This window comes from Rana temporaria, chromosome 6, assembly GCF_905171775.1.
Source record: "Rana temporaria chromosome 6, aRanTem1.1, whole genome shotgun sequence".
NCBI classification, from domain to species: Eukaryota; Metazoa; Chordata; class Amphibia; order Anura; family Ranidae; genus Rana; species Rana temporaria.
The window spans coordinates 4,495,935-4,521,351 of NC_053494.1; the positions used below are offsets into that span (position 1 = coordinate 4,495,935).

A 25,417-nucleotide genomic window follows, 5' to 3' on the forward strand; every position below is an offset into this window, starting at 1 on the left:
AATGCGGGACCGGGTCGCGGGAGCGCCCCGCGGGCGCGCGCCCGCGACCCACGGCTAGGCACTTAAAGAGGACGTACCTGTACGTGCCTGTGCCCAGCCGTGCCATTCTGCCGACGTATATGTGCAGGAGGCGGTCCTTAAGTGGTTAATGTTAAGTTATTCAAGTCTAATTCTAATTCTGACCTCTGTTAGCCATGGAGGTGCTTCCTGTGATGTGTCATGCGAATTACATTGCCGTTTTGGTTACTGAAGCCCCCCGATTCCCTTTGTGAAGACTGAGGAGAAGAATAAATTCAATACCTTCGCCATCATTTCATCCTTTGTAACCAGATCTCATTCATCATTCTTTACGGGACCACTTTATTGTTTATAGCGCAAAAAATAAAAACTGCAGAGGTGATCAAATACCACTAAAAGAAAGCTTTATTTGTGGGAATAAAAGGACATCAATTGTATTTGGGTACAGCGTCGCACGTCCACGCAATTGTCAGTTAAGTTAATGCAGTGCCGTATCGCAAAAAATGGCCTGGTCAGGTAGGGGTGCTGTGCAATTTGGCCCTTTGTATTACCTAAAATACCTGACTGATCCTGACTGGTTCTGCACTCTTCCTTTGTAAACTGACCACGGTAATCATGGCTGCTAAACCCTGACATTGTGGACAGTTTACTAACCTCCCTCATCCGCTGCTATCTGAAGCTCTCCTGTGTCTCCCTCTGTCCCCCCCCACTCCCTGCCTGTCAGCTCTCAATAGCGCCGCTCCTCTCCCCTCCCCGCTACTACAAAACTAAAGTGGTGTTTCTACCATCCCCTCTGTTAGATAAGAACATGTGTCTTAGTGCCTGTGCTTTATTTTTTTAAAAAAAGCCAATTTCTACTTGATTTCACAGTGCCATCCCGTCGCTCACGTGACTCCTCTGCTCTCTCGTCCTCTTGCCCCTCCTCCTCAGCTGATGCCAGCATGAGTTCTCTTCCCCACCCGCTGGAGCTGTCAGACGGGGAGAGGAGAGAACCAAGAAGACACGTGAGCGCTGAGAGGCGCTGTGAAATCAGGTTAAAATCAGCTTTAGTTTTTTGTAATGTTATTGATTTTCAAACTTTACACTGGATTTATTATAGAACAGTTTTTGTTATATACATTACAGCAGCAAAATTAATAAACATTTAAAATACACATATACTGAATGTATCACAGGACTGAGGTTCATGACCTTGAATCTTAGCATGGAGGAAATGAGTTGTGAGTCGATTCAGTGATTCAAATCATTTCACTGAACTGATCCAAATGATTTGAATCACTAAAAATAATCACCATGCCCAAGTCTACTGCAATATACGGCGTTAAACGTGCAGGAACACACTGAAATATACTGCAGGAAACGTGCAGTAACGCTCTGAAATATACTGCGTTAAACGCGCAGGAACACACTGAACCATACTTCGTTAAACGTGGAGTAATGCTCTGAACTATACTGCGTTAAATGTGCAGTAACGCACTGAAATATACTTCATTAAACGTTCAGTAATACACTTAACTATACTGCGCTGAAATATTCTGCAATAAACGTGACGCAAATCACTGAACTTTACTTCGTTAAATGTGCACTAACGCACTGAAATATACTGCATTAAATGTGCAGCAAAGCACTGAACTATACTTCCTTAAACGTGCACTAACGCACTGAAATATACTGCATTAAATGTGCAGCAAATCACTGAACTTTACTTCGTTAAATGTGCACTAACGTACTGAAGTATACTGCATTAAACGTGCAGTAAAGCACTGAAAAATACTGCTTTAAACTGCAGTAACACAATAATATATATTGCGTTAAACGTGCATTAAGGCACTGAACTATACTGCATTAAACTTGCATTAAATGTGCAGTAACACACTGAAATATACTTCATTAAACAAGCAGTAATGCACTGAACTATACTGCGTTAAACGTTCAGTAAAGCACTCAACTATACTTTGTTAAACGTGCACTAACACACTGATATATACTGCATTAAACTTGCAGGAACGCACAGCAATATTGTCATGGATATGCTGTAATGTTTGTGTGTCAGCTTACCTCCTCCATGTGTTCACCTTAGAGGCCAGACACTCTCACCTGGCTGCCTAAATAATCTCTCCTCTAGCAAAGCTCCACCCCAGTCCCTATCAGGGAACTCTAAATTAACCTGTGCACTGCAAGCCAGCCGTGCTGATCAACGTTGTTTGTTAAGCATTGTGTTTTTGGGTTCCTGCATGCCGCATGCTACGTTTATCTCTGTGTACCGATCTTGGCTTGTCCCTGACTACTCTTGTTTGCCTGTGACCCTTGGCATGTCCCTTGTTTATCCTTGTTTGCTTGTCGCCCTGACCTTGGCTTAACCCTTCACTATCTCTTGTGTCCTGAGTGGCTGCTTCCCCTCTCTCCCTACGGAGCGTGACCTAGGGGACCCTGGGGGCCGGGATCTGGATTAGGTTGCAGCTAAGGTCATCCTCACCATTAGAGGCTCTGGTACAGGTGGATCTTAGACTCCACACCCTGGGGAATCTTGGGTTTAAGCTTCCTGTGGGATCCCTGTTTGAGCTCCAGTGGACCTGTCCTCCATATCCACTCTGTGGTCCATCCGCAGCAGCCTGCCATAAGGTACCTTGTGGTGCACTCCTGACTCCAACGGGGTGCATCTGTCATCAGGCCACAGGTGACCTGACAAATATACTGTACTTCCTTAAACGTGCACTAATGTACTGAAATATACTGCGTTAAATGTGCAGTAACGCACTGAAATATACTGCGTTAAATGTGCAGCAAAGCACTGAACTATACTTTGCTAAACGTGCACCAACATACTGATATATACTGCATTAAACTTGCAGGAATGCACAGAAACATTCTGTACTTCCTTAAACGTGCACTAACGCACTGAAATATACTGCGTTAAACATGCAGTAACACACTGAAATATACTGGGGATTGTCTGTTGACAGACTGTTGTCTGAAATTCTTACCATTGTACGCTCCTTTTGACAGTTTTTGTCCAATTTTTCGACAACAAATGTTGGGTGACATGCTAGTAAATTTTTGTCAAACGACAGCTCCACATCAGATTTTCGGATGGTCAGCACACAAATCCGTCACACAAAAGTACGAACACGCATGCTCGGAATCAATGCTCACCAAACGCGAAATTAGCAGAAGGGGCCAAAAGGGCGGCGCTCAAGACTTGAAATTCCTCGTAGTACGTTACTATGTTCGTGTTTGTGGCAGAACAATTGTGTACCGTTAGTATGCAAGACAAGATCCTGGCACACTGTAACAGAACGTCCCACACTCCGCTTGAGTGCTTCCATCATATACCGCTTCCTATCAGTCTGGATATAGATATCGGATATTCCAGCTGCTCTCAAGCACACAACGAGACGAGACTTGTTTGTCTGCTGAACATGGAGTGTTTAATAGAACCAAGAACATAAATTAACATGAGCTAATTAACTAATCATTTACCCAGACAAGGAGACTCATAGATATGACCTTTCAGGGTAGACGTCACGTCTCCTCGCTCACCTGCTGTACAATACACATTACCATAAGTGTAAACAGGGGACATCTTCACACAATAGCAGGGTCAATTAGCACAGAGCACATTCAGATGGCTGGAGGCGAGGGCATTAGCATCTAACAGTATGTGTCCCAACATGATGAATGAGTCACTCTTACAATTAACCCGTTGAGTTCAGAATCAACAAACGGTAAATAGTTCTTTACAGATATCCTGGAATATATTGTGGATAATAATTACATAATAATCCCATCTCAGGTAGTCCAAGATATCATTTCTCAGTCATCCTATGCCCCTAGTGGACATAGGATGATTTTAGACATAAGAGGGCCCGGGGATGTCCCGGGTGAGTCGGTCACGCACACGCCCCTTTTGACAAAAATCAGACGCTCGGTTGTCCAACAATCGTACCGTGTGTACGAGGCTTAAATCATTATTTTTATATTATAAGCAGTAAACTCTAAAAAACAACATTTATAAAACATTTCACATATCGATATGAATGTATACACTGATCTTTTTTCATGCGGTCGTCTTGTAAGAGGCAATATTCACATTCACCTATATGCCTCATTCCGGCTCTATAAAAGCATGCTCTCCCTCCCCCTCCCCCTCCCCTCCTCCTCTTGCAGTTAGTTTCACTTTCACTGGCACTCTGTCCTTTCTATATCAAGAAGAGAAGAGAGACGGGCCCCAACATACAGTAAGGTCAGAGATCCTACAAACTGGTAAAGGAGGGGGGGATGGGAGGGGGTCAGATATAAGAGAAAAGGGGGGGGGGGGTCTTGGAGAAAACAACAGATACATTATTATACAAATAAATACAACTGTACACAGCAGATGCATTATAAGGCCCCATTCACACCTAGGCGTTTTTACGCCTGAAGCGCACTGCTCACAAACGCCAGAGGGGAGAATTAACATTATTCCCTATGGTGACTGTTCACACCTGAACGCCCAAACGCCTGTCGCGCGAAGCTCAAACAAGTCCCGGACCTTTTTTTGTCGCGCGTATCGTGCGGTTTGGGCGTATTTGAGCGTTTTTTTCCCATAGAAAGTAATGGGAAACGCGCGAATTGAGCGTATCGCGCGACAACGGGCGTTTGCTACGGGCGTTTCGTCGCTTTAATAAATAGAACTTGTCGCCCATGCAGAAGGTAAAAAAAATCTACCAACATAGCAACAAGTGATGAAAAGATGATCATTTTTCCTATTGGCTAAAATAAAAAACGCTGAAGTACAAAAACGTTGCACGACGCTGTATGCATACGCGCGACAAAACGCCAGAAAAAAACGCCCAAAAAAACGACCGACGCTCAGGTATGAATGCAGCCTTATACGTACACAAGGTACAACTTTACAAAACAGATACAAGATACAACAGATATTCAACATACACATTATACAACAGTTACATTGTTATTCATCAGATATAGTACATCACCATGCAGTTTACAACAGATACATTATACAACAAAACATCATGATACAATATACAACAAAAACATCATGATACAATATACAACAGATATTCAACATACACATTATACAACAGATACATTATACAACAAAAACATCATGATACAATATACAACAAAAACACCATGATACAATATACAACAAAAACACCATGATACAATATACAACAAAAACACCATCATACAATATACAACAAAAACACCATCATACAATATACAACAAAAACATCATGATACAATATACAACAAAAACATCATGATACAAGAGATACGATATATAACAAACACATTATCAAACAATAGATACATCATATTACAAAACATACAACAATATACAACAGATATATTACAAAGCAGACACATCAATATACAACAGATACAACTTACAATAGATAAATTATTATACAATTGTCTCAGGCCTCGTACACACGGCCGAGGAACTCGACGTGCCAAACACATCGAGTTCCTCGGCCAGTTCAGCCCTGAAGCCGCCGAGGAGCTCGGCGGGACGAGAGCTCCCATAGAACAACGAGGAAATAGAGAACATGTTCTCTATTTCCTCGTCGAGCTCCTCGTCAGCTTCCTCGGCCGAAAGTGTACACACGACCAGTTTCCTCGGCAGAATTCAGCCAGAAACTCGGTCGGAAGCTGAATTCTGCCGAGGAAACTGGTCGTGTGTACGGGGCCTGACATGTCCTTCCCTGTGTGTTTTTTTTTTCATGTTCGTCCCAGGTTTTTTTTTTTTTTTTTTAACGTCCCGCTTCTGATGTCCTACTGTTTGCTTTGGTATAGACCACCCTGTCCAAAGGGTGAGAGGCGTAATGAACATCATCACCACCCTATTATCTAAAAAAATAAAAATAAAAAAATAAACTGGCAGGATCAATGAGTAATAAAACTACCGGGGGACTTAGAAAAGCAAAAAACTGTTATGTTTTCACTAGGGACAGACTGCATTATATATCTCATAGTTGCTTTTGCCCGGGGTTCTATTTTAGTTTATGACATCCTGCTGAGAATAAAGCCCGAGGTCCTCAGACGGCACCTTAGGTTGAGGTCAGGAAGTCTGCAAATTATTCATTTAGATAATAACTCAGTTTGTACTTTTCTATTTTTTTATCCAGATAGTTGTGTTTGGTAGAAGATCTATTGATGGCACAAATCGTTGGAATATTCTCCAGGTCGGGTGAAACTGATTATGCCTGGTTAACGGATCGGCTAGGAGAACACTGTGAGGTTCTTACAGTGTGCATCACTAATAACAATCGCAATGAACTGATACTTCGCTCCAACCAATGCCAATGGGTCATATTGTATCACACCAAACATCGAGGCCGAGTTAATATCACCGATGTCACGGATTCCCTCTATGACAGTGAGATAGATCTTCTGTCTGACAGACATGGTGAGTAAAAAGACATCTTCAACTTCGAATGTCCATCACACTTGTAATTCCTTTTAAACCCAAACACTATGGGCCAGATCCACAAAGAGCCGGCGTAACGTAAAAATTCCCATTTAAGTTACACTCCCTTAAAATTTCTACCTAAGTGCCCGATCCACAAAGCACTTACCTAGAAATTTTCGGCTGTGTAACTTAAATTCCGCCGGCGCAAGGCGTTCCTCTTCAAATGGGGGCGATTCCCATTTAAATTAGGCGCGTTCCCGCGCCGGCCGTACTGCGCATGCTCGTGACGTCATTTTCCCAACGTGCATAGCGCGAAATTACGTTACGCCAAGCTTTGTGGATCGCGCCGGGTCAATAAAGTTGCGTCGGGAAAAAAAAAAAAGATACGGTGGGGAAAAAAAATTTTAAAACAAAAAAAAAAAACGCGCCGCTGGACAGAAGGGTCTGCTTTTACATGGTGTAAACAGTTTACACTTTGTAAAAGCAGCCCTAATTTTACACATGCAACTTAATACTTACGAAGAAAAAACGAAGCTGAAAAGCTTCGTGGATCTCCGTAAGTGCTAATTTGCATACCCGAGGCGGCATTTCGACGCGAAATGCCCCCAGCGGCGATCCGACAGTGTAAGTCCCTTACACATGTCGGATCTTCTCCCTATCTCTTGGAAACTGATTCTGTGGATCAGTTCCAAAGATAGAAACAGGGATACGACGGCGTATCCCTTTTGAGGATCTGGCCCTAATATCTCACATAAGATTTACAATTAGTGCTGGGCGAAGAGTTCAACCCAAGCATGAGTTCAGGCTGAACATTGGCTGTTCCATGCAGGGTGTAAGGTGGGTGTTCGCCCCGTCCAGTGCATTCTGCGCCCTGATTGGGCAAAGCTTTGCCCAATCAGGGCACAGTAAAAGCTGGTTGTTAAGGAGCTGAGCTAGGAAGGCGGCCACAGCGTCCTTAACAAATGATGAGTCATCAGCTGCCAATGGGCTTTCCCACTGACAGCTGAATGAAAAATTTTCCTGTAAAAATAATAAAAAAAATGGCGTGGTTGCTGGGTCTGGTAAAGATTTTAAGGTGAATCCCATGCCAAAATTGAAAAAAATAAATAAAATGATGTGGGGTCCCCCCCAAAATCCATACCAGACCCTTATCTGAGCACGCAGCCTGGCAGGTCAGGAAGGGGGGGAGCGAGCATCCCCGCCAAACCATAACAGGCTACATGCCCTCAGCATAAGAGCATGGGGGTTTTGAGGCAGAAGGGCTATGCCCCCTCCACCCTGAAGCACCTTTTCCCCATATATCCCAGAGGCGGCTCTAGGCTTTGTGAGGCCTTAGGCAAAACTTGACATGGGGCCCCACTCATGCCCATGGTGCGAAAAATAAGTAAAGGACAAGAGCCTCTTCCCCACAACCCTGGCCGGTGGTGGTGGGGGTCTTTGGGCAGGGGGGTTATCAGAATCTGGAAGCCCCTTTAACAAGGTGGCCCCCAGATCCTGCTCTTTATTAACTAAGGGACGGGGGGGCATCCAGTGATGTCACCTGGTGAACCCGCCCCCTTGTGACGTCATTGACTGAGGACATGCTGGGTCATTGACGTCACAAGGGGTGGTGCCACTGATATTCACTGCTTGTTAGGGATGCTGGCGGCCACGCTCCTGAGTCAGGGCTCTTAACGATGCCTGAGCACAGCAACGTTAAGGTCCCCTGTTCCTCAAAACTGGGGTAATGCATTGGGTGAGTTAGTCGGCCGTGAGGCCCCTGTGATTTCGAGGCCTTAGGCGACCACCTAATTTGCCTAATTAAAGAGCCGCCTCTGTATCCAAACAAAGAACTCGCTGCTCCAGGTGAGACAGGAAGCCTAATGATATCACAGGTGCCTGCCTCCGCTCGCCTCCGCATACGATGGGGACAAGGGTCTCTTCCCCACAACCCTGGGCCGTAGTTGAGGGGGCCTGGCAGGGGACTTATCAGAATCTGGAAGCCCCCTTTAACAAGGTGACCCCCAGATCCTGGCCCTGATATCTGAATGAGTATGGGGTACATAGTACCCCTACCCATTCACTAAAAAAGTTTTAAAAAAGTAATGAAAACATAGAGAGAGTTTTTGACATTTCCTTTGTTAAAAAAACAAAAGGAAAAAAAAAACAACGCCCCCTAATATAGATCCATTGTCAATTATGCCGCCCGCCGCACCGCCAACCCCAAAAACAAAACAAAAAAATTGCTCCGCCCACCGTCAAGTCACACTGCCTAATGGCTGGCTTGCCGCTTAAAAGTTCTTATATAGGTAAGGGTGGGGCCAACTGGCGACGTCACCTGGTGGCACCGCCTCCTTTTGACATCACCAACCGGTGCATGCTGGGTCAGTGCATGCTGGTTGTGTTTTCCCCTCAGGCAAAAGGTTCTTAGTCGCCCTGTTTCTGACTGTCACAATGGTCACATGGCCAGAAAGTGCACTCATTGGTCCTGGCTACATAGACCAACCGCTCTCCATTGGGATCATAAGCCACAAATGCTCAATGCAGGGACATTGACCTACACCATGGCAGATACATCAATGTCCTCTCATACTGTATATGCAGGGCTTTTTTTTCTCAGAGAATAGGTGCAAGAACTCCTCCCTTCCAAGCCACCCTTGACTCCGCCCTCTACCCACCTCCGAGCAACAATCGAACCCCCTGCAAAAATAGATCCCCTCCAGCATCAATAGACCCTCCAGCAGCCAGCAACAAAGACCCCTCCCTCAACAGTACATCCCTCCTAGCAACGACTGACCCCCCAGCAACAATAGATTCCCCACTAGCAACAGTACTCCCCAGCAACAATAAACCCCTTCACAAAAATAGATCCCCTCTATCAACAATATATCCCCCAGCGGCCAGCATCAATAGACTCTCCAGCACACCCCAGCACCTCTTTCCATTACATACATTCAGTTCGGGAGGTGCCGGAACTGCGCTCCCCCACGTTCCTGCTGAAACAAAGCCCTGTGTATATGTGTAGCGCCCCCTTGCTTTTTGCATGGGCGCTGCGTTAAAACTAGTTGAACTAGGAGAGTTATGTTGCTCGTAGTTGTGATTTGTTTAGGTTGTTGACCTATGTCATTCTGGAAGGGTCCACTGGCTCGGACTGCATTCTGGGGATGTAATTTCATCCTTGGCTGGCAGTGGGAGCCAGCGGGACTTCTGGTGGGTGGAGTCTTCCTCAGCAGCCAATTGGAGAGGGTTTTCACTGGGCATGCTGGGGAGGGGTATATCTGGGACCTAGGTCGGTTCTTCTTCTTCATGTGTGCGGGGTCCCGGACTCGGGGTGCGGCATCCACCTTCAGGGTGTGCGCGCACATGGACCCCGCCGGCGCGGCCCGCCTGGCTAGGTTCCTGGGCCTTCCTGAGTCTCAGCCGGAGACGAGAATCAAGGGATGTCAGTGACTTACTGGGTCCCCGAAACTTAAGAGAATCTCAGACGAGGATTCTGTGCCGGGGATGCTGACAGGTACGCTTTGCTGTCACCCGGTGACTTATGCTGAGAAATTACTGGGAGGATTCGCTCTGTTCACACATTTAGTCTATTCAAATTAACTGGCCTGTGGCAGAGGTCTAGAGCCGGGCCTGTGAGAGAGACCCGTTCCTCCCAGCCAAAATTTGCGGTGGCGCCTCGGCTGCCAGGTCTGTGTGAGAGACACCTGTCCGGGGGCACCTTACCCACTCAGTCTCATAGGAGTGGCGACGTGTGAAAATTTGTGCTACTAAGGGCTGATCTGCCTTGCGTATATCCAGGCCTGACGTCTAAAGTTTCTCTTCTCTCGTCAACCTATTCTTCCTTCACCAAAGTTGATGTTGGCCTGGAATTAAAGCATTGAGAAAATCTTTATTGACTGTGTGGACCTCCTTTACCACTTAGTTCTTCTGGTGCATCCCTAGACCAAGCAGGGTAACTTAATTTGCCGATCCCAAATCAAACCAGCGGCTCCTGAATGGGGAAGCGCTACATATGTATTGTGGGAACTAAGTATGGAAGTACTGTAAATGATGGATCTGACCTCTCTCCTTTGTATCACAGGGAAAAGTCATGTCCTAGTAGTCATTGATGATCTGGAGGACAGCAGTGAGGAGGTTAAGCAAAGAATCCTGAGCAGTCAGCCCACCCTTGGAACCAAGGCTCACAACATTTTCCTGTTCACCAAACCTGAGAAGCTAAACGAGCAAATATTAAAAGAAAAAATACAGCCTATAATTGATGTGATCCAAAGAGGTACGTTCAATGCTGCAGAACACACGGAAAATTCTAACCTCAGATATGAAATTAAACACGGGACAGCAAATTCACAAACATACTCGTTTATGCAGAGTAAGGCCACATTTGTAAAGGTTGCACTTCATTTGATATTAGCCGGTCTCAACCAGTTCCTGCCCAACCAATAGTTAAATGACGGCCGGACAAGACCTTTGTGGTTCCAGATGGACGTCATATGATGTCCTCCCAGCATGATGGGCGATCTATCACAAGCTGCGTCTGTTCTGTCTCTAGGATAGGGTGACCAGACATCCCTGGTTTCTGGGGACAGTCCCCGGATTGAGGACACTGTCCCCGGACCAAGTCTGTCTCCGGTTTTGTCCCCGAATCGGATTTGAACAGGGGTTGGGGCAATTTCAAAGACAGTCAGTGCAGAATGACTGAATTACACCCCCCCCCCCGCTTCTTCTAGCTTAAGGGGGTGTTTTTTTTCCATTATGTGTGCCCCTTTCTGATGATCATGTGCTGGTCGGTGCAGAGGGACTATTTCTTCAGCTTCGGCCAGCTGCCTGCCTGTTTATCTCCTTGCCTTCCCTGGTGGAGTGATCTTCCTCCGCTCCCCACCCAGTAATACCGCGTTTCCCCGAAAATAAGCCCGGGTCTTATATTAATTATGCCAACAAAAGACACAGTAGGGCTTATTTTCGGGGTAGGTCTTACCATGTAATGTGCTGTCTTCTCTCCCCCTCTCCCTCCCTGCCTGTCAGGAATCCCTAGTGTAAACTGAGTTAAAATGCTTGTAAAATCCTATAATCCACTCTATTACAGTAGTATATAATTTACAATGTTTGCGTTTCTGTAATATACTTGTGCCAAATACATTTGTTATAGCGCCGCTCTGCACTTCTGTTTCCCGCCGGAGCTCTCTTCCCCGCAATTATATTACAGAAACACACACATTGTACATTATATACTACTGTAATATGTTGGATTATAGGATTTTACAAGCATTTTTGTAACTAGGGCTTATTTTCGGGGTAGGGCTTATATTGCAGCCCTCCTGGAAAATAACGCTAGGTCTTATTTTCAGGGTAGGTCTTATTTTTGGGGAAACAGGGTAGCTGGGGGCCTGGAGAGTAAGACTTGACAGGCTGTGAGGCGGGCGGCGACAGGCAGAGAGTCGCTGATTGACGCCATTATTAGTAAAAAATAAAAAAAAATGTCCCCGGATTTCATTTTAAAAATCTGGTCACCTAACTCTAGGACAGAGAGCTAAACCTTCCTGTTCCATAAACTTCAGATACCATATTTCTTCGATCTCAGTTTTATTAGAACAAGCCAGGTGAAAAATAACAGAAATAGACCTCAATAAGTACAATATTGCATACATTAAAGAAACAACGATCTACAATACAGGATGATATAACAAAAACATACTTTTTAAGTTCTCTAAGGGGTGATGGTGATGGATTGAGAAATACATGTCCTGCTTTCTGCAGCATCTTCTCAGAAAATGGTGGATGATTCACTTCCTGTGAAGATTCTACCCAGAATTCCCTGCTAACTAACAACTTTATTAACCACACACAGAATGTATCAAATAAACAGAACAACTGAAGCAATACCAAAAGAGAGTGATAGATGGTGCCAGCATATGATTGACTTATGTAAATTAGAAAACCTTACATGTTATTATAAAAAACACAGATGCAGATAATCAGAATAGAAATCTGGTGGACAGAACAGCGTCCACCAATGACTTATCCTCTGCAAGCACCATGTGATCACTGTGACCAATCACAGCAGGCCACAATCCTAAACAATCCTTCCTTTCGTGCCCTTCAATTGTGATACCAGCTGTGATTAGTCACTGTGATCACATGGTACAGACAGGGCCAATCACAGCCCATCTATACCATGTGATTAGTTGTGGCCAATCACAGCTAATCAAACAAAATGCACTGAAATTTCATATGGTTACAGTGTTGCATGGCCGTGCAATTGTTATTCAAACTGTGATAGCGCTGAAAGCTGAAAATTGGTCCTGAGTGGGGTGGGTGGGGGGGGGAACGACATCCAGTAAATTAATCAAAAAAGAAAACAAAAAACCTGAGATTGACTTTTAAGGCACAGTTATTGACTGAACATCGGGCGTGAGAAATTATTTCAGGACAAGGTATGTAAATCACATATGAATAATAAATGTTCAATGTTTCTGTGTTCTGTCTTTACAGGTAAAGAAGAGTCCAGGGAGATTGTAAGTATTTGTGTCTGTGTTTTAACCCCTTCCCGACCGCCGCATGTACATATACGTCCGCAGAATGGCACGGACAGGCACATCAACGTACCTGTACGTGCCTGCCTAGACGTGGGTCGGGGGTCCGATCGGGACCCCCCCCGCTACATGTGGCGGTCGGATCCCCTCGGGGAGCGATCCGGGACGACGGCGCGGCTATTCGTTTATAGCCGCTCCGTCGCGATCGCTCCCCGGAGCTGAAGAACGGGGAGAGCCGTATGTAAACACGGCTTCCCTGTGCTTCACTGTGGCGGCGCATCGATCGTGTGATCCCTTTTATAGGGAGACTCGATCGATGACGTCAGTCCTACAGCCACACCCCCCTACAGTTGTAAACACACACTAGGTGAAGCCTAACACGTTCAGCGCCCCCTGTGGTTAACTCCCAAACTGCAACTGTCATTTTCACAATAAACAATGCAATTTAAATGCATTTTTTGCTGTGAAAATGACAATGGTCCCAAAAATGTGTCAAAATTGTCCGAAGTGTCCGCCATAATGTCGCAGTCACGAAAAAAATCGCTGATCGCCGCCATTAGTAGTAAAAAAAAGGAGCTCAGCTCTCAATCATCAGTACCTAGGTGGGCATGGGGCGATGGGCCGATCCTCCCTACGCTCAGTTCTCACTATGCTCTCCTGTGCTGGGCGTGCTGGGCGACAGATAGAGAAATCTCCCAGCTGGAAAACCAGTGGAAAAAAACTTGCAATGCCACTGTGTGTGTGAGACACAGATAAGGCCAAGGAGTGGAGGAGGGAGGGGAGCACTCTGGCGCTTCGGCGCCCCCCCACCTTTGCAGCGCCTGGGTGCAGGATCGGCCCTGGTCTTCTGAATCCCAGCAAGCTATAGATCAGTGATGGAGAACCTCGGTGCCCCAGATGTTTTGGAACCACATTTCCCATGATGCTCTTGTATTCTGCAGTGTAGTTAAGCATCATGGGAAATGTAGTTCCAAAACATCTGGGGTGCCGAGGTTCACCATCACTGCTCTAGATACCCTGGGATGTAAACCCCATACAGTACAGTATATGTTCTATTTCCTACTTCCTCTGGGCCATATTCTTGGTAAATGTAGGCGGGCGGCGCGTAAGCCATTTACACTCTGCCGCCCCAACCTACAGGAGCAAGTGCTGTATTCCCCAAACACTTGCTCCGTAGTTTGGGGCGGCGGAGTGTATTTGGCCCGGCGTATCTCCGCGTATCTCCAAGGGGGCGGCTTCTATTTAAATTAAGCGCGCCCCCGATTCTAACGAACTGCGCATGCGCCGGGCTTAAAATAGCTCAGTGCGCATGCTCCAGTTCTCGGCGTAAAACGTCAATGACGCCGACGTGTGCGTCATTGACGTAAAGTCGTATTCAAGAACGAATTAGTAAAACGACGTAGCCGACGGGAAAACACGACGCGGACCCGACGCCATACTTAACATGGCCTACGTGGGACTTGCGTAAACGTACCCCTCATATAGCAGGGGTAAGTTTACGCTTACGCAAACGACGTAAGCGACGGTTACGCGACGCAAATTCGTTCGGGAATCGGCGTATCGGGCTCATTTGCATAAACAAATGAGACCTGAACGTAAACGCCACCTAGCGGCGGGCGGAGTAATTACATTTAAGATCCGACAGTGTAAGTGACTTACACATGTCGGATCTTCAGTGTATCTATGCGAAAATGATTCTAAGAATCAGTCGCATAGATACGCGGGCCAAAAAAGAGAGATACGGTGGAGTATCCTGAGATACTCCATCGTATCTTTACTCAGAATATGGCCCTCTGTGTGTACATTCAGGTGACTTTGTTGTGTTGGACCAACAGGTATTAATTCTGGGGGTGACGGCTCTATCAGCGACTGTAATCCGAGAAACGATTCGCTCACCAGATGGAAGAAATGTAAGTAGGAAATAGTGTGTGTGTTTTCTATGGTAGCCATGAAACAACTTACAGAATTCAGGTTCAAAATCACCTGCATCAAAAAGAGAGAAAAAATATATATATCGGATCGGTTACATTATTTCCTGTTTTGTAGCACTTAGACTTATTTTGGCCCTAAAATCTAAAAAATGTTTCCCCAGTGTGTAAAAGCTTGAAATTGAAAGTCTCATAAACAAAGTACAGAATATACCGTATGAGCTAATAAAAAGTAAATACACTATAATACCAAAAGTATTGGGACCCCTGCCTTTACACGCACATGAACTTTAACGGCATCCCAGTCTTATGCCGCGTACACACGATCGTTTTTCATGGTCATTAAAAACGGTCGTGTGTAGGCTCCAGAGCATTTTTCTCAACGTGAAAAATGGGCATAAAAAAATTAGAACATGCTCTATTTTTTCTCGTCATTTTTCACGTTGTGAAAAATGGTCGTGTGTAGGCTTTAACGATGGGGAAAAAAAAAACGCGCATGCTCAGAAGCAGGTTATGAGAAGGGAGATTTGAATAATCAGCCCAAAGGGTGTCGCCAATCTAATGGAACTTCCCCTTTTATAGTGCCGTCGTACGTGTTGTATGTCACCGCACTTTACTTAAGCATTTTTTTTCACGATCGTGTGTAGGCAAGGCAGGCTTGACAAGAATCACGTTGAGAAAAAAGTTTTTTTTTCATGACATTAAAAACGGTCGTGTGTACGTGGCATTAGGCCGCTTTCAAACTGAGGCGTTAGCGGCGTCGGAGGTAAAGCGCTGCTATTATGGTTTTTGTGGCACTATTCGGCTGCTAGCGGGTCACTTTTAACCCCCATTGGAGTGAAAGAAGAGGCTCCTGCAAAGCACCTCATTTTTAAAGCAGCCCAAGTCTGTAGGGGTCAATATTGAGTTGGCCCACCCTTTGCAGCTATAGCAGCTTCAACTCTTCTGGAAATGCCGTCCATAAGGTTTAGGAGTGTGTCTATGGGAATGTTTGACCATTCTTCCAGAAAAGCATTTGTGTTGGGCGAGAAGGCCTGGATCGCAGTCTCCGCTCTAATTCATCCCAAAGGTGTTCTATCGGGTTGAGGTCAAGACTCTGTGAAGGCCAGTCAAGTTCTTCCACCCCAAACTCGCTCATCCATGTCTGTATGGACCTTGCTTTGTGCACGGGTCCAAATCATTCGGTGAAGGGGGGATTATGGTGTGGGGTTGTTTTTCAGGGGTTGGGTTTGGCCCCTTAGTTCCAGTGAAGGGAACTCTTAAGGTGTCAGCATACCAAGACATTTTGGACAATTTCATGCCCCCAACTTTGTGGGAATAGTTTTGGGGGCGTCCCCTTCCTGTTCCAACACTTTGGTTAAAAAAATCATAAGCCTCTCTCTTCGCCAGATCTGCGTACAAGCCAATAATCGACTTAGAATGTACATTGTATCTGCCGCTCTTCCTATGTGCACTTCGGGTTTTGAAAAATCTTTTTCGGTACTGCCACCTTCCTCCATCACTGCCAACCCCATATCATAGGGTTCCCCTGTACATAGAGTTGCCACCTCATCCCTTTAATCCTGAACAATTATTAATTACACCAGTTATGTGGCTGATTAAGGTGGTAATTAAACTCACTTGTTGCCTTACCTTTACCTTATCGTGTAATTAATATGTGTTCGGGTTTAAAGGGATGTGGTGGCAACCCAACCTGTATACCTCCTATTTGTCAGGTCACCTGTGGCCAGGTGACAAATGCACCCTGTTGGAGTCAGGGGTGTACCGCAAGGTAGTGAACCCAATAGCAGACTGCTGCGGATGGACAGGAAGCGTGAGCCCAAGATTCCCCAGGGCGCGGAGTCTAAGGTCCAGCAGGTGTTCACCAGAGCCTCTAGTGGTGAGGATGGCCTTCGCTGCAACTGAACCCAGGTCGCGGTCCCTGGAGTCCCCCAGGTCACGCTCCATGGGGAGAGAGGGGAAACAGCCACTCAGGACACAAGGGATAGTGAAGGGTAAGCTGAGGTCGGGGCAACAGGCAGACGAGGATAACCAAGGGACAGGCCAAGGGTCAGGGTCACAGGAAAACAGTAGTAGTCGGGGACAAGCCAAAATCGGTACACAGTGAGTGAATGAGTGAGTGAGTAACTTGTATATCGCAACAAATGCGAACTTAATCGCCTCAAGGCACTTTGCATCCAGTGTCGTCCTGGTCCTTCAGAAGAGGTGGGTCTTTAGTTTTTTCCTAAAAGCCCGATGGTTTTCTTCCAAGCGGATGGTAGTGGGTAGAGCATTCCAGAGCCGTGGTCCTTGGACTGCAAATCTACGTTCTCCCTTAGATTTGGAGAAGGCTTTGGTTGGTTGACCGGAGCACGCGATTGGTGATGTAGGGTTTTATTTTCTCGCTTAAGTATTGCGGAGCGTTACCCTGTGTACATTTGTGGGTGAGGCAGAGAGTCTTGAATGTCACCCGGTCCTGTACGGGCAGCCAGTAGAGGGACCTCAAGACCGGGGAGATAGAATCCCATGTTTTTTTACCTGTTACCAGTCTGGCCGCTGTGTTCTGGACAACTTGTAGACGTGAAATCTGGTATTTCGGTAGTCCTAAGTAGAGGGAGTTTGCGTAGTTGAGTCGTGAGTTGATGATGGTTCCAACCACTACTCCTGTGTCCTTTTCCGGGATGAAATGGATGAGTCTACGTAGCATGCGGTGCAGATGATGAGAGCCGCTGACAACTGATCCTATTTGTGCATCCATCGTCATGTCTGAGTCAACGATAACTCCAAGACTTTTGACTTTGTTGCTTGGCGCTATGGTTTGTCCGAGGATGGTGGGTGGTGTCCATGTGGTCCTAGAATTGGCATTCCGATTTGCGTGAAGGATGAGAAGTTCTGTTTTGGATCCGTTGAGTTTGAGGGAGCTTTCAGTCATCCAATTGTCGATCAGTGTGAGGCATTTTCCTAGTTCCTGATATTGGTCTTTATTGTTGGTGATTCGAAGGTAAAGCTGCGTGTCGTCCGCATAGGAGTGGTAGCGCAGGTCCTGTTGCTGATGATTTTAAGGAGCGGGCGGATGTAGATGTTGAAGAGTACAGGTGAAAGGGGTGATCCTTGAGGGACTCCGCATGTAATGGTCCGTGTTTGTGACGTGAAGCCTCACAGTTTCACGGTCTGAGTGCGATTTTCTAGAAAAGATGCAAACCACGGGAGGGCCGAATCAGAGACTCCGACTACTTCTTTGAGTCGCGTGAGCAGTGTGTTGTGGTCTACCGTGTCGAAGGCTGCACTGAGGTCGAGCAGCACTAGGAGACAGGATTCTCCGTCATCTGCTGCTTCAAGGGCGTCATCCCATATCTTGAGGAGAGCCGTTTCTGTGCCGTGGCCTGGGCGAAAACCTGATTGTAGGAGTTTGTGGTCGTCCAGATGGGGCTGTAGCTGTTGTACTACTGCTTTCTCCATGATCTTGGAGATGGTGTTCAGGCTTGTTACCGGTCTACGATGGTTAGGGTCTTTAGGGTCGAGGTTGGGTTTCTTTAAGAGAGGTTTTATTATGCCTTGCTTGAGGGTGATCGGAACAATCCCTTCCCTGAACGATTGGTTTATGATGTGCGTTATGATGGGTGCCAAAATTTCAGTACATTCTTTCAAGAGTTTTGTAGGAATGGTGTCATTAGGAGATGTGTTGTCTCGGAGACTTCTGCTGATGTTTTTAGTGGTGTCAATGGTAATTGGGACCAGCTCGAAATTCGTTGATCGTGTCGATTGCTTCTTCTTGCTTTATCTGAATGGGGTTGGTGTTTTTTTCCTGTTGAATTGTTGCCCGAATCTTTTCAATTTTGGCAATAAAAAAGTCAGATAGTTCATTACAGAATTCTTGTGTCTCACTTGCAGGGGGCTCCAAGATTAACGTAGCACACGGCAAGCAGGAACACAAGCTAACAAAAAATGTTGAACAGCAAAGCAGACCTGCAGTGCACTAGTTGATATAGAGTTCCTGGGATGGCCTGGGGTGGGGCCATACAGGGAGGAGAGATGATAAATGCAGCCAGATAAGGGAGTCAGGCCTCTGATGAACACATGGAGGAGAAGGTAAGCTGCCAGACATTATTGCATATCCATGACACTATTGTGGTTTCAATAGGCCTTTACCATTGTAGCTCCTGTGCACAGATATTTAGGTCCCCTCTAAACAGTTCTAATTCTTGTGTGTTGTTATTTTCTTGTCACACAGTTGCTCCTTGCTAGTCTTTGGTCAGCCGGGGCCATCAGGACTTTCTACAAGAAGCCATCAAAACGCTTTTGGTTTGTAAGTATACAATGACTGGCTTTGTAAAGTGCAACTAAAGGTTCCTCGATGACAGTTTAAAGGCTAAACGTTTTATATCTTAAAAGAGAAGTCCAGGGTTTTTGCTACATCTGTCCCCCAGCGCCTCTACAGTGAGAACTGAGCGATCGAACACCACCGATCACTCAGTTTTCAGAGCTCCATGAGAAGAAAGATGTAGACTGTCAGTCACGGCTCCCTGCTGTGCTCCCTTCTCTCTCATTGGAGCGCTGGGCTGTGGAGGGGCGGGGGGTGGCCGACTCAGGCTCTTATCGGCTTGCTGAGAGCCTGACCCGGGTGTCAGTCCAGGCACCTACCAGATCTCAATTTCCATTTTCGGGATGACACGGTACCTGTACTGACAGCAGTGACATCAGCATAGAGCAGACTTCAGCCCTCCTGTGATCCATAAGAGAAGTACAGCCAAAAACAAGCTTTGGCTATACTTCTCCTTTAATGAATTCCTTGCAGTTAGGTAAAAAACACCCCACTAACTGTCCCCCCTCCCTAAACACCCACTGGCCTTCTCTCACCATTCCAGTCTGTCCCACCTACAGCACCACTCTCCTCTCTCTTCCTGGTCTCACAGGAAATACTGAGAGCAGTGAGAGCCATAGGGTCTTGTCGCTGTCAGTCAAACTCTTGTAAGGGGGAAGCAGAGGCGTGGCTTACCGGCCCTGTGTTCATCTATAGGTATACACAGCCTGGCTCGGGAGTGCACCTGCTAATGGGTCACTCGAAGCAGGAAGGAGAAGACAGGAGATTGTCAAAGAGGTGGTAAGAGGCCAGAATAGCATTTCACAAAAAAAATTGCCTTTAATATCACTTTAATCAAGTTCAAAATCCAGTTACTATGGGGTATACAAGCCTCAAAAACTATACATAAAACTTCCCTTGTCTTCTCTTAAAGTAGTTGTAAACCCTTACAGACCACTTTCACCTACAGTTAAGACTTACCTGTAGGTGCTGGAAATGTCTCCTAAACCTACACGGTTTAGGAGATATTTACAAATCCCCCAAACGGCGATGTCTAACACGCATGCTCCGGTGTATTCGGCACGTGCGCGCTCTAGAAAGGGCTTGCTGTGCCGTTTCTAAAGGGGGTCATGCTGTGACTGGCTGCTCCTGCGCGCATGCATGGGAGTGACGTCATGTGACTCCGGGCAGTCACAGAGCCGGAGTTTGCGGCCCCGGAAGGAAGAGGGGTGAAGAATGGACGCTTCCAGCCGGCAAGGAAATCAGGGACATCGCAGGCTTTGGTTTCAGGTAAGTGGCACATAATGGGCTACTATGTGATGCCATAGTAGCCCATTATGCTTTACCTATGCAGGGAAACAAAGAGGAAGTAAAACCCATCAGAGGGTTTACTTCCTCTTTAAGGAACCAAATCCTCCTTTATTTGTGTCTCATGCTCTCCCCCTCCCAGGCACTGCAGCACACAGTTCCAGAGGCGGACTGACCATTCAGGCACTGCCTGATGGCCCCATGCCCCATCAGGGTTGCCAATCTCAGTAAAACCAGGGACAGTATGTAAAAATCGGTGTTTTTTTAAAATCCCAAGGTTATAGCTGCCCCGCATCTCCAGTACCTTTTTAGTGTGTGTATGTGTATTCTGTGTGTATATTGTGTGTCTGTGTATACTGTGTGTGTCTATTGTGTGTCTGTGTGTGTATACTGTGTATGTATACTTTATGTGTGTGTGTATACTGTGTGGCCCCATAATCTATTGCCTGGGGGGTCCATAATCTCCTATTGCTTGGAGGCCCTATAATCTCATAGTGCCCAGGGGCCCCATAATCTCCTAGTGCCCGGGGGCCCCATGAGTTGTCAGTCTGCCCCTGCACAGTTACACCAACAGAGGCAACGCTTCCAATCCAAAAAGCAGTGGGCAGGGCTAGGTGTGGCCGGGTGCTGATTGAGACACTGGGGTCACTCCATCCGAGGCGTATCTAGTGAAAATGGCGCCTATGGCAAGCACTGAAACTGCACCCTTGTCAAAACATTTGAAACCCATCTTTCAGATAACCAGGGGCACGGTGGGGACAGAGAGGGACACCGGGGACCACTGGCGGCTGGTGCTGATTTTTTTTTTGGGGGGGGGGGGCGCAAACAAACTGAAAAAAAAAACATCAATTGCAGCCATTGTGCCCATCAAACGCAGCCACTACCCTATGTGGATCTGGTCTGGCCAGTCATTGGCCATCTTGGGTGCACCTGTCACTCCCCTCCCCAGGCAGAAAGAGAAATATTAGCAATTGCTGTGCCTGCACCGCGCTTCAGCAGGGCGAGTGCGGCGCTGGGAGCTACATTAGTTCGGAAGGCGGCCGCGGGAGTGGGTTTTTTTTTCATGCAGAGGGGTGGCTTTTTGCCGCCCCCCTCCCAATGGCGCCCATGGCACTTGCCATGGCTGCCATACCCTAGATACGCCACTGCACTCCAGTGCAGGGGTCTCTAAAAGCACAGATGTATAGGGGTCACTGAAGTGCACAGAAGTCAGAGTCACTGGAAACACAGGGAATGCTGGGGGCACAAGGGGGGACTCGGCTTATGAGAATCGATGTGTTACTTGAATGTGAAGCAATGCACTGCTTAGCCTTCAAAGATGGCACCTTAGAGTCTATTGGCTGTGGTGTTGGCACTCTGGGTGTAACCGTGATTGTTCCGTGAGTTAAAGAAGACCCCGTGCTGGATCAAGAATGAGTGCAGCAGACCTAAATACATCCATCGTTCTAATGTCTCTGGTGTTGTTTAGTCAAAATACTGATACAAATGTAATTCTGTACTAGACCCCCCGGATTCATTCCACGTTGTCCTGGACCGTGACCCTGGCCAGTTTTATCAACACGTACTACAGACCCACCGCTTCTAATGTAAGTTTATATTGAATATTTGCTGTCTGTCCTTCTCGAGTATTGATCTCCATGATACCGAAGATAACACGATTGCCGATCAGTCCTTCTAAAGTGTCATCTTTCAAAAAAGTCTTTACAGTCTTTGGCTGTGCAGTGTGGGGGATCCCAGTTAATTGGCGGCCCCCAAGGGGGTGTGCTACACGTGTTTAATTAATTATGGATGATTTGTATTACGGTTGTTGTCCTTGTTTTTTGTTTCTATAGGCCAGCCTTTCTTTTTCTTGGCTTATAGCCAGTGTAATCCTCCCTCGTAACCAATTCAATTTGGTAAGTACATTCCAAGTCGATCGTGTCTGTTGCCATTTGTGTAAAGCGGTCATTTTATTCACCTTTGTTTTATATGTTCTCTAAATAACTTTATTTATATTCATTTCATTTAGAATCGGACGGCCTTGAAGACGATGGGTTATAGTTTGGTGATTTACAGTTTTTGGAAAGGCTGGAAAATGCCTAATACCACCAAAGTGAGTCAACTACGTTGTGTTATTCTTCATACGTTTCATGGAAATCCAATATAAATTGAAAGAGTTGGCATCCTGATTTGGCAACAGCTGATGGGGTGACGTCTGTAAACGGACATTTAGCACCCTCCAGTGTGCTAGAAGTGTAAATCTATTTTTTTGTACAGAGTAGGTATATTGTCAGGCTTGGCTGGTGTTGTTTTATCTGGATCAGGGGATTGATCCAGGGAGGGCTGGGTGACTCACAGACAGCATCACTGAGCCTTCCCCCTACTTCTAGAACTTACTGGAGACTCCTAGAAGAATAGGAGGGCAGGTGGGAAGGAGCTGCCTGGAGTATTTATGAGGGCCCTGACCAATCCCCAACAGATACTAACTGGAGACTCCTAGAAGAATGGGAGGTGAGGTGGAGCTGCCTGGAGTATTTATGAGGTCCCTGACCAATCCCCAACAGATACTAACTGGAGACTCCTAGAAGAATGGGAGGTGAGGTGGAGCTGCCTGGAGTATTTATGAGGGCCCTGAGCAATCCTCAACAGATACTTACTGGAGACTCCTAGAAGAATGGGAGGGAAGGTGATGTGGAGCTGCCTGGAGTATTTATGAGGGCCCTGACTAATCCCCAACAGATACTAACTGGAGACTCCTAGAAGAATGGGAGGGGAGGTGAGGTGGATCTGCCTGGAGTATTTATGAGGGCCCTGACCAATCCCCAACAGATACTTACTGGAGACTTCAAGAAGAATCGGAGGGGAGGTATGGTGGAGATGACTGGAGTATTTATGAGGGCCGTGGCCAATCCCCAACAGATAATTACTGGAGACTCCTAGAATAATGAAAGAGGAGGTGAGGTGGGGCTGCCTGGAGTATTTATGAGGGCAATGACCAATCCCCAACTGATGGGTTGGCAGGAGGCAGGCCCCCCCTCAAATACTCAAGGTTAGCCCAGCTGGAGAATGGAGTTCATGTGGAAGCTGGAAATTGAGTGTTAGGCTGTTGGAGTGATTTGAGAGTAACCCCCTAGTCTGGGGGGGAGGTGTAAGAGGGACCCTTCTCATGACACACATAGGGATCCTGACCAAGAGCCATAGGAGCAAGGAAAGGACAGCAGGAGGACACTGCTGGGCAAATATCCACCACCTCTTTAGGCACTGCCAACCCACCTGGGTGCAGCTGTCCCTTTCACTAGCCCTCCAGGCTAACTTCTCCACCACAGTCCTTCAGAATGACACTCACCAGCCCATCCAGCGGACTTCTCAGGACAATTTATATTTTTGGGAATGCAATTGGTACAAAATATACAAGTTTAAATGTGACCCGATGAGTTATCGTCTGACGCTGTGTCAGTGGCGTAGCGTGGATTGTCAGCGCCTGTGGCGAGGCAAGCAATTTGCACCTCCCCTGACCCATGGACTTACCTATTTTCAGCTATCTCCAGTCTGGTCAGATTATCCACTATGTGAGACAGTAGGGAAGAGAAGAGCGTGCTTGATAATGACTGGATAAGCATGGAGTGGTGACATCATGCATATGTTATTATGTCCCATCTGTTGTTGGTGCTCCCTCCTCTTCACACTCGTGACACCCCCCACGCTACGCCACTGCGCTGTGTTATATATATTTTTCTTTTGAAATAAGCAATAAAAATGTATTAAACCCCCATCTCTTTTTTTTTCTAGGTATGGGAGATGATAGTTCAGACAGTCCTGCGTTCTCCATCCATCCTGGCAGCTCTATAATTTCACCACCAATGGGCAGATCACTGGAGTCACCATGATATACCGGAAAATACATAAAAAGATACAGTATGTTCCCTCCTACAACCTTTTCTTCCACCATTGTAACCAAATACTTACTAATAAAGTTTATTGACGAAATACTCCTGTTTTTAATCTTCTATGTCTACAAACTGACATTTGTTTTTTTTTACTTTTAGTAGAATTTGCTTTGGTTCATCAAGAGGGAACATTTGAACTTTTTATGATAGATTATTTGTATTTGATTACTTTTTGTTTAATTATGAAAATATTTTTTTTTTAAATAAAATAAATCATTAAAGTATACAATAAATGTCGACAATTCAAAATGTTTGCTGCTAAATCTTTTGAGACACGCTTGTTGTTTCATAAATATGCTGCTGTAATGAATATAAAATAAAATATTAACTCCAATAAATAAATAAAGAAAAAAAAATGTATCCATGTAATTATGATAAAGCACATTTATTATTTATATTATGTGCATGTTGCTCAATAAGGAGCACATTCCTATCACACTGCTTGCTCATCTCTGCCATCTGCTGGTCATTCCTCAGCACTGCAGAAAGGTCATGTTACACACTCACCTCTGCCATCTACTGGTCATTCCTCAGCACTGCAGCAAGGTCATGTTACACACTCACCTCTGCCATCTGCTGGTCATTCCTCAGCACTGCAGCAAGGTCATGTTACACACTCACCTCTGCCATCTGCTGTTCATTTCTCAGCACTGCAGCATGGTCATGTTACACACTCACCTCTGCCATCTGCTGGTCATTCCTCAGCACTGCAGCAAGGTCATGTTACACACTCGCCTCTGCCATCTGCTGGTCATTCCTCAGCACTGCAGCAAGGTCATGTTACACACTCGCCTCTGCCATCTGCTGGTGATTCCTCAGCACTGCAGCATGGTCATGTCACACACTCGCCTCTGCCATCTGCTGGTCATTCCTCAGCACTGCAGCAAGGTCATGTTACACACTCACCTCTGCCATCTGCTGGTCATTCCTCAGCACTGCAGCAAGGTCATGTTACACACTCACCTCTGCCGCCCGCTGGTCATTCCTCAGCACTGCAGCAAGGTCATGTTACACACTCACCTCTGCCA

At 46.2% G+C, this 25,417-nt stretch overlaps 1 protein-coding gene across 3 annotated transcripts; it reads left to right on the forward strand.

Moving 5' to 3' along the window:
* Positions 1–4,181: 4,181 nt before the first annotated feature.
* Positions 4,182–24,431, forward strand: LOC120942927. 3 transcript variants are annotated; one of them, XM_040355890.1, is made up of 10 exons: positions 4,182–4,256; positions 6,156–6,436; positions 10,500–10,691; positions 12,908–12,930; positions 14,784–14,858; positions 19,087–19,161; positions 21,966–22,049; positions 22,296–22,358; positions 22,472–22,555; positions 24,232–24,431. In XM_040355890.1, exons 2-10 carry the CDS (start codon positions 6,184–6,186, stop codon positions 24,289–24,291), a joined length of 909 nt encoding a protein of 302 aa, XP_040211824.1. In that variant the 5' UTR covers positions 4,182–4,256; positions 6,156–6,183; the 3' UTR covers positions 24,292–24,431. The 3 variants fall into 3 exon arrangements, with proteins under 3 accessions (XP_040211824.1, XP_040211823.1, XP_040211825.1); XM_040355889.1 differs by having other exon boundaries at positions 4,185–4,261; XM_040355891.1 differs by lacking the exon at positions 4,182–4,256 and adding an exon at positions 4,258–4,281.
* Positions 24,432–25,417: the final 986 nt, after the last annotated feature.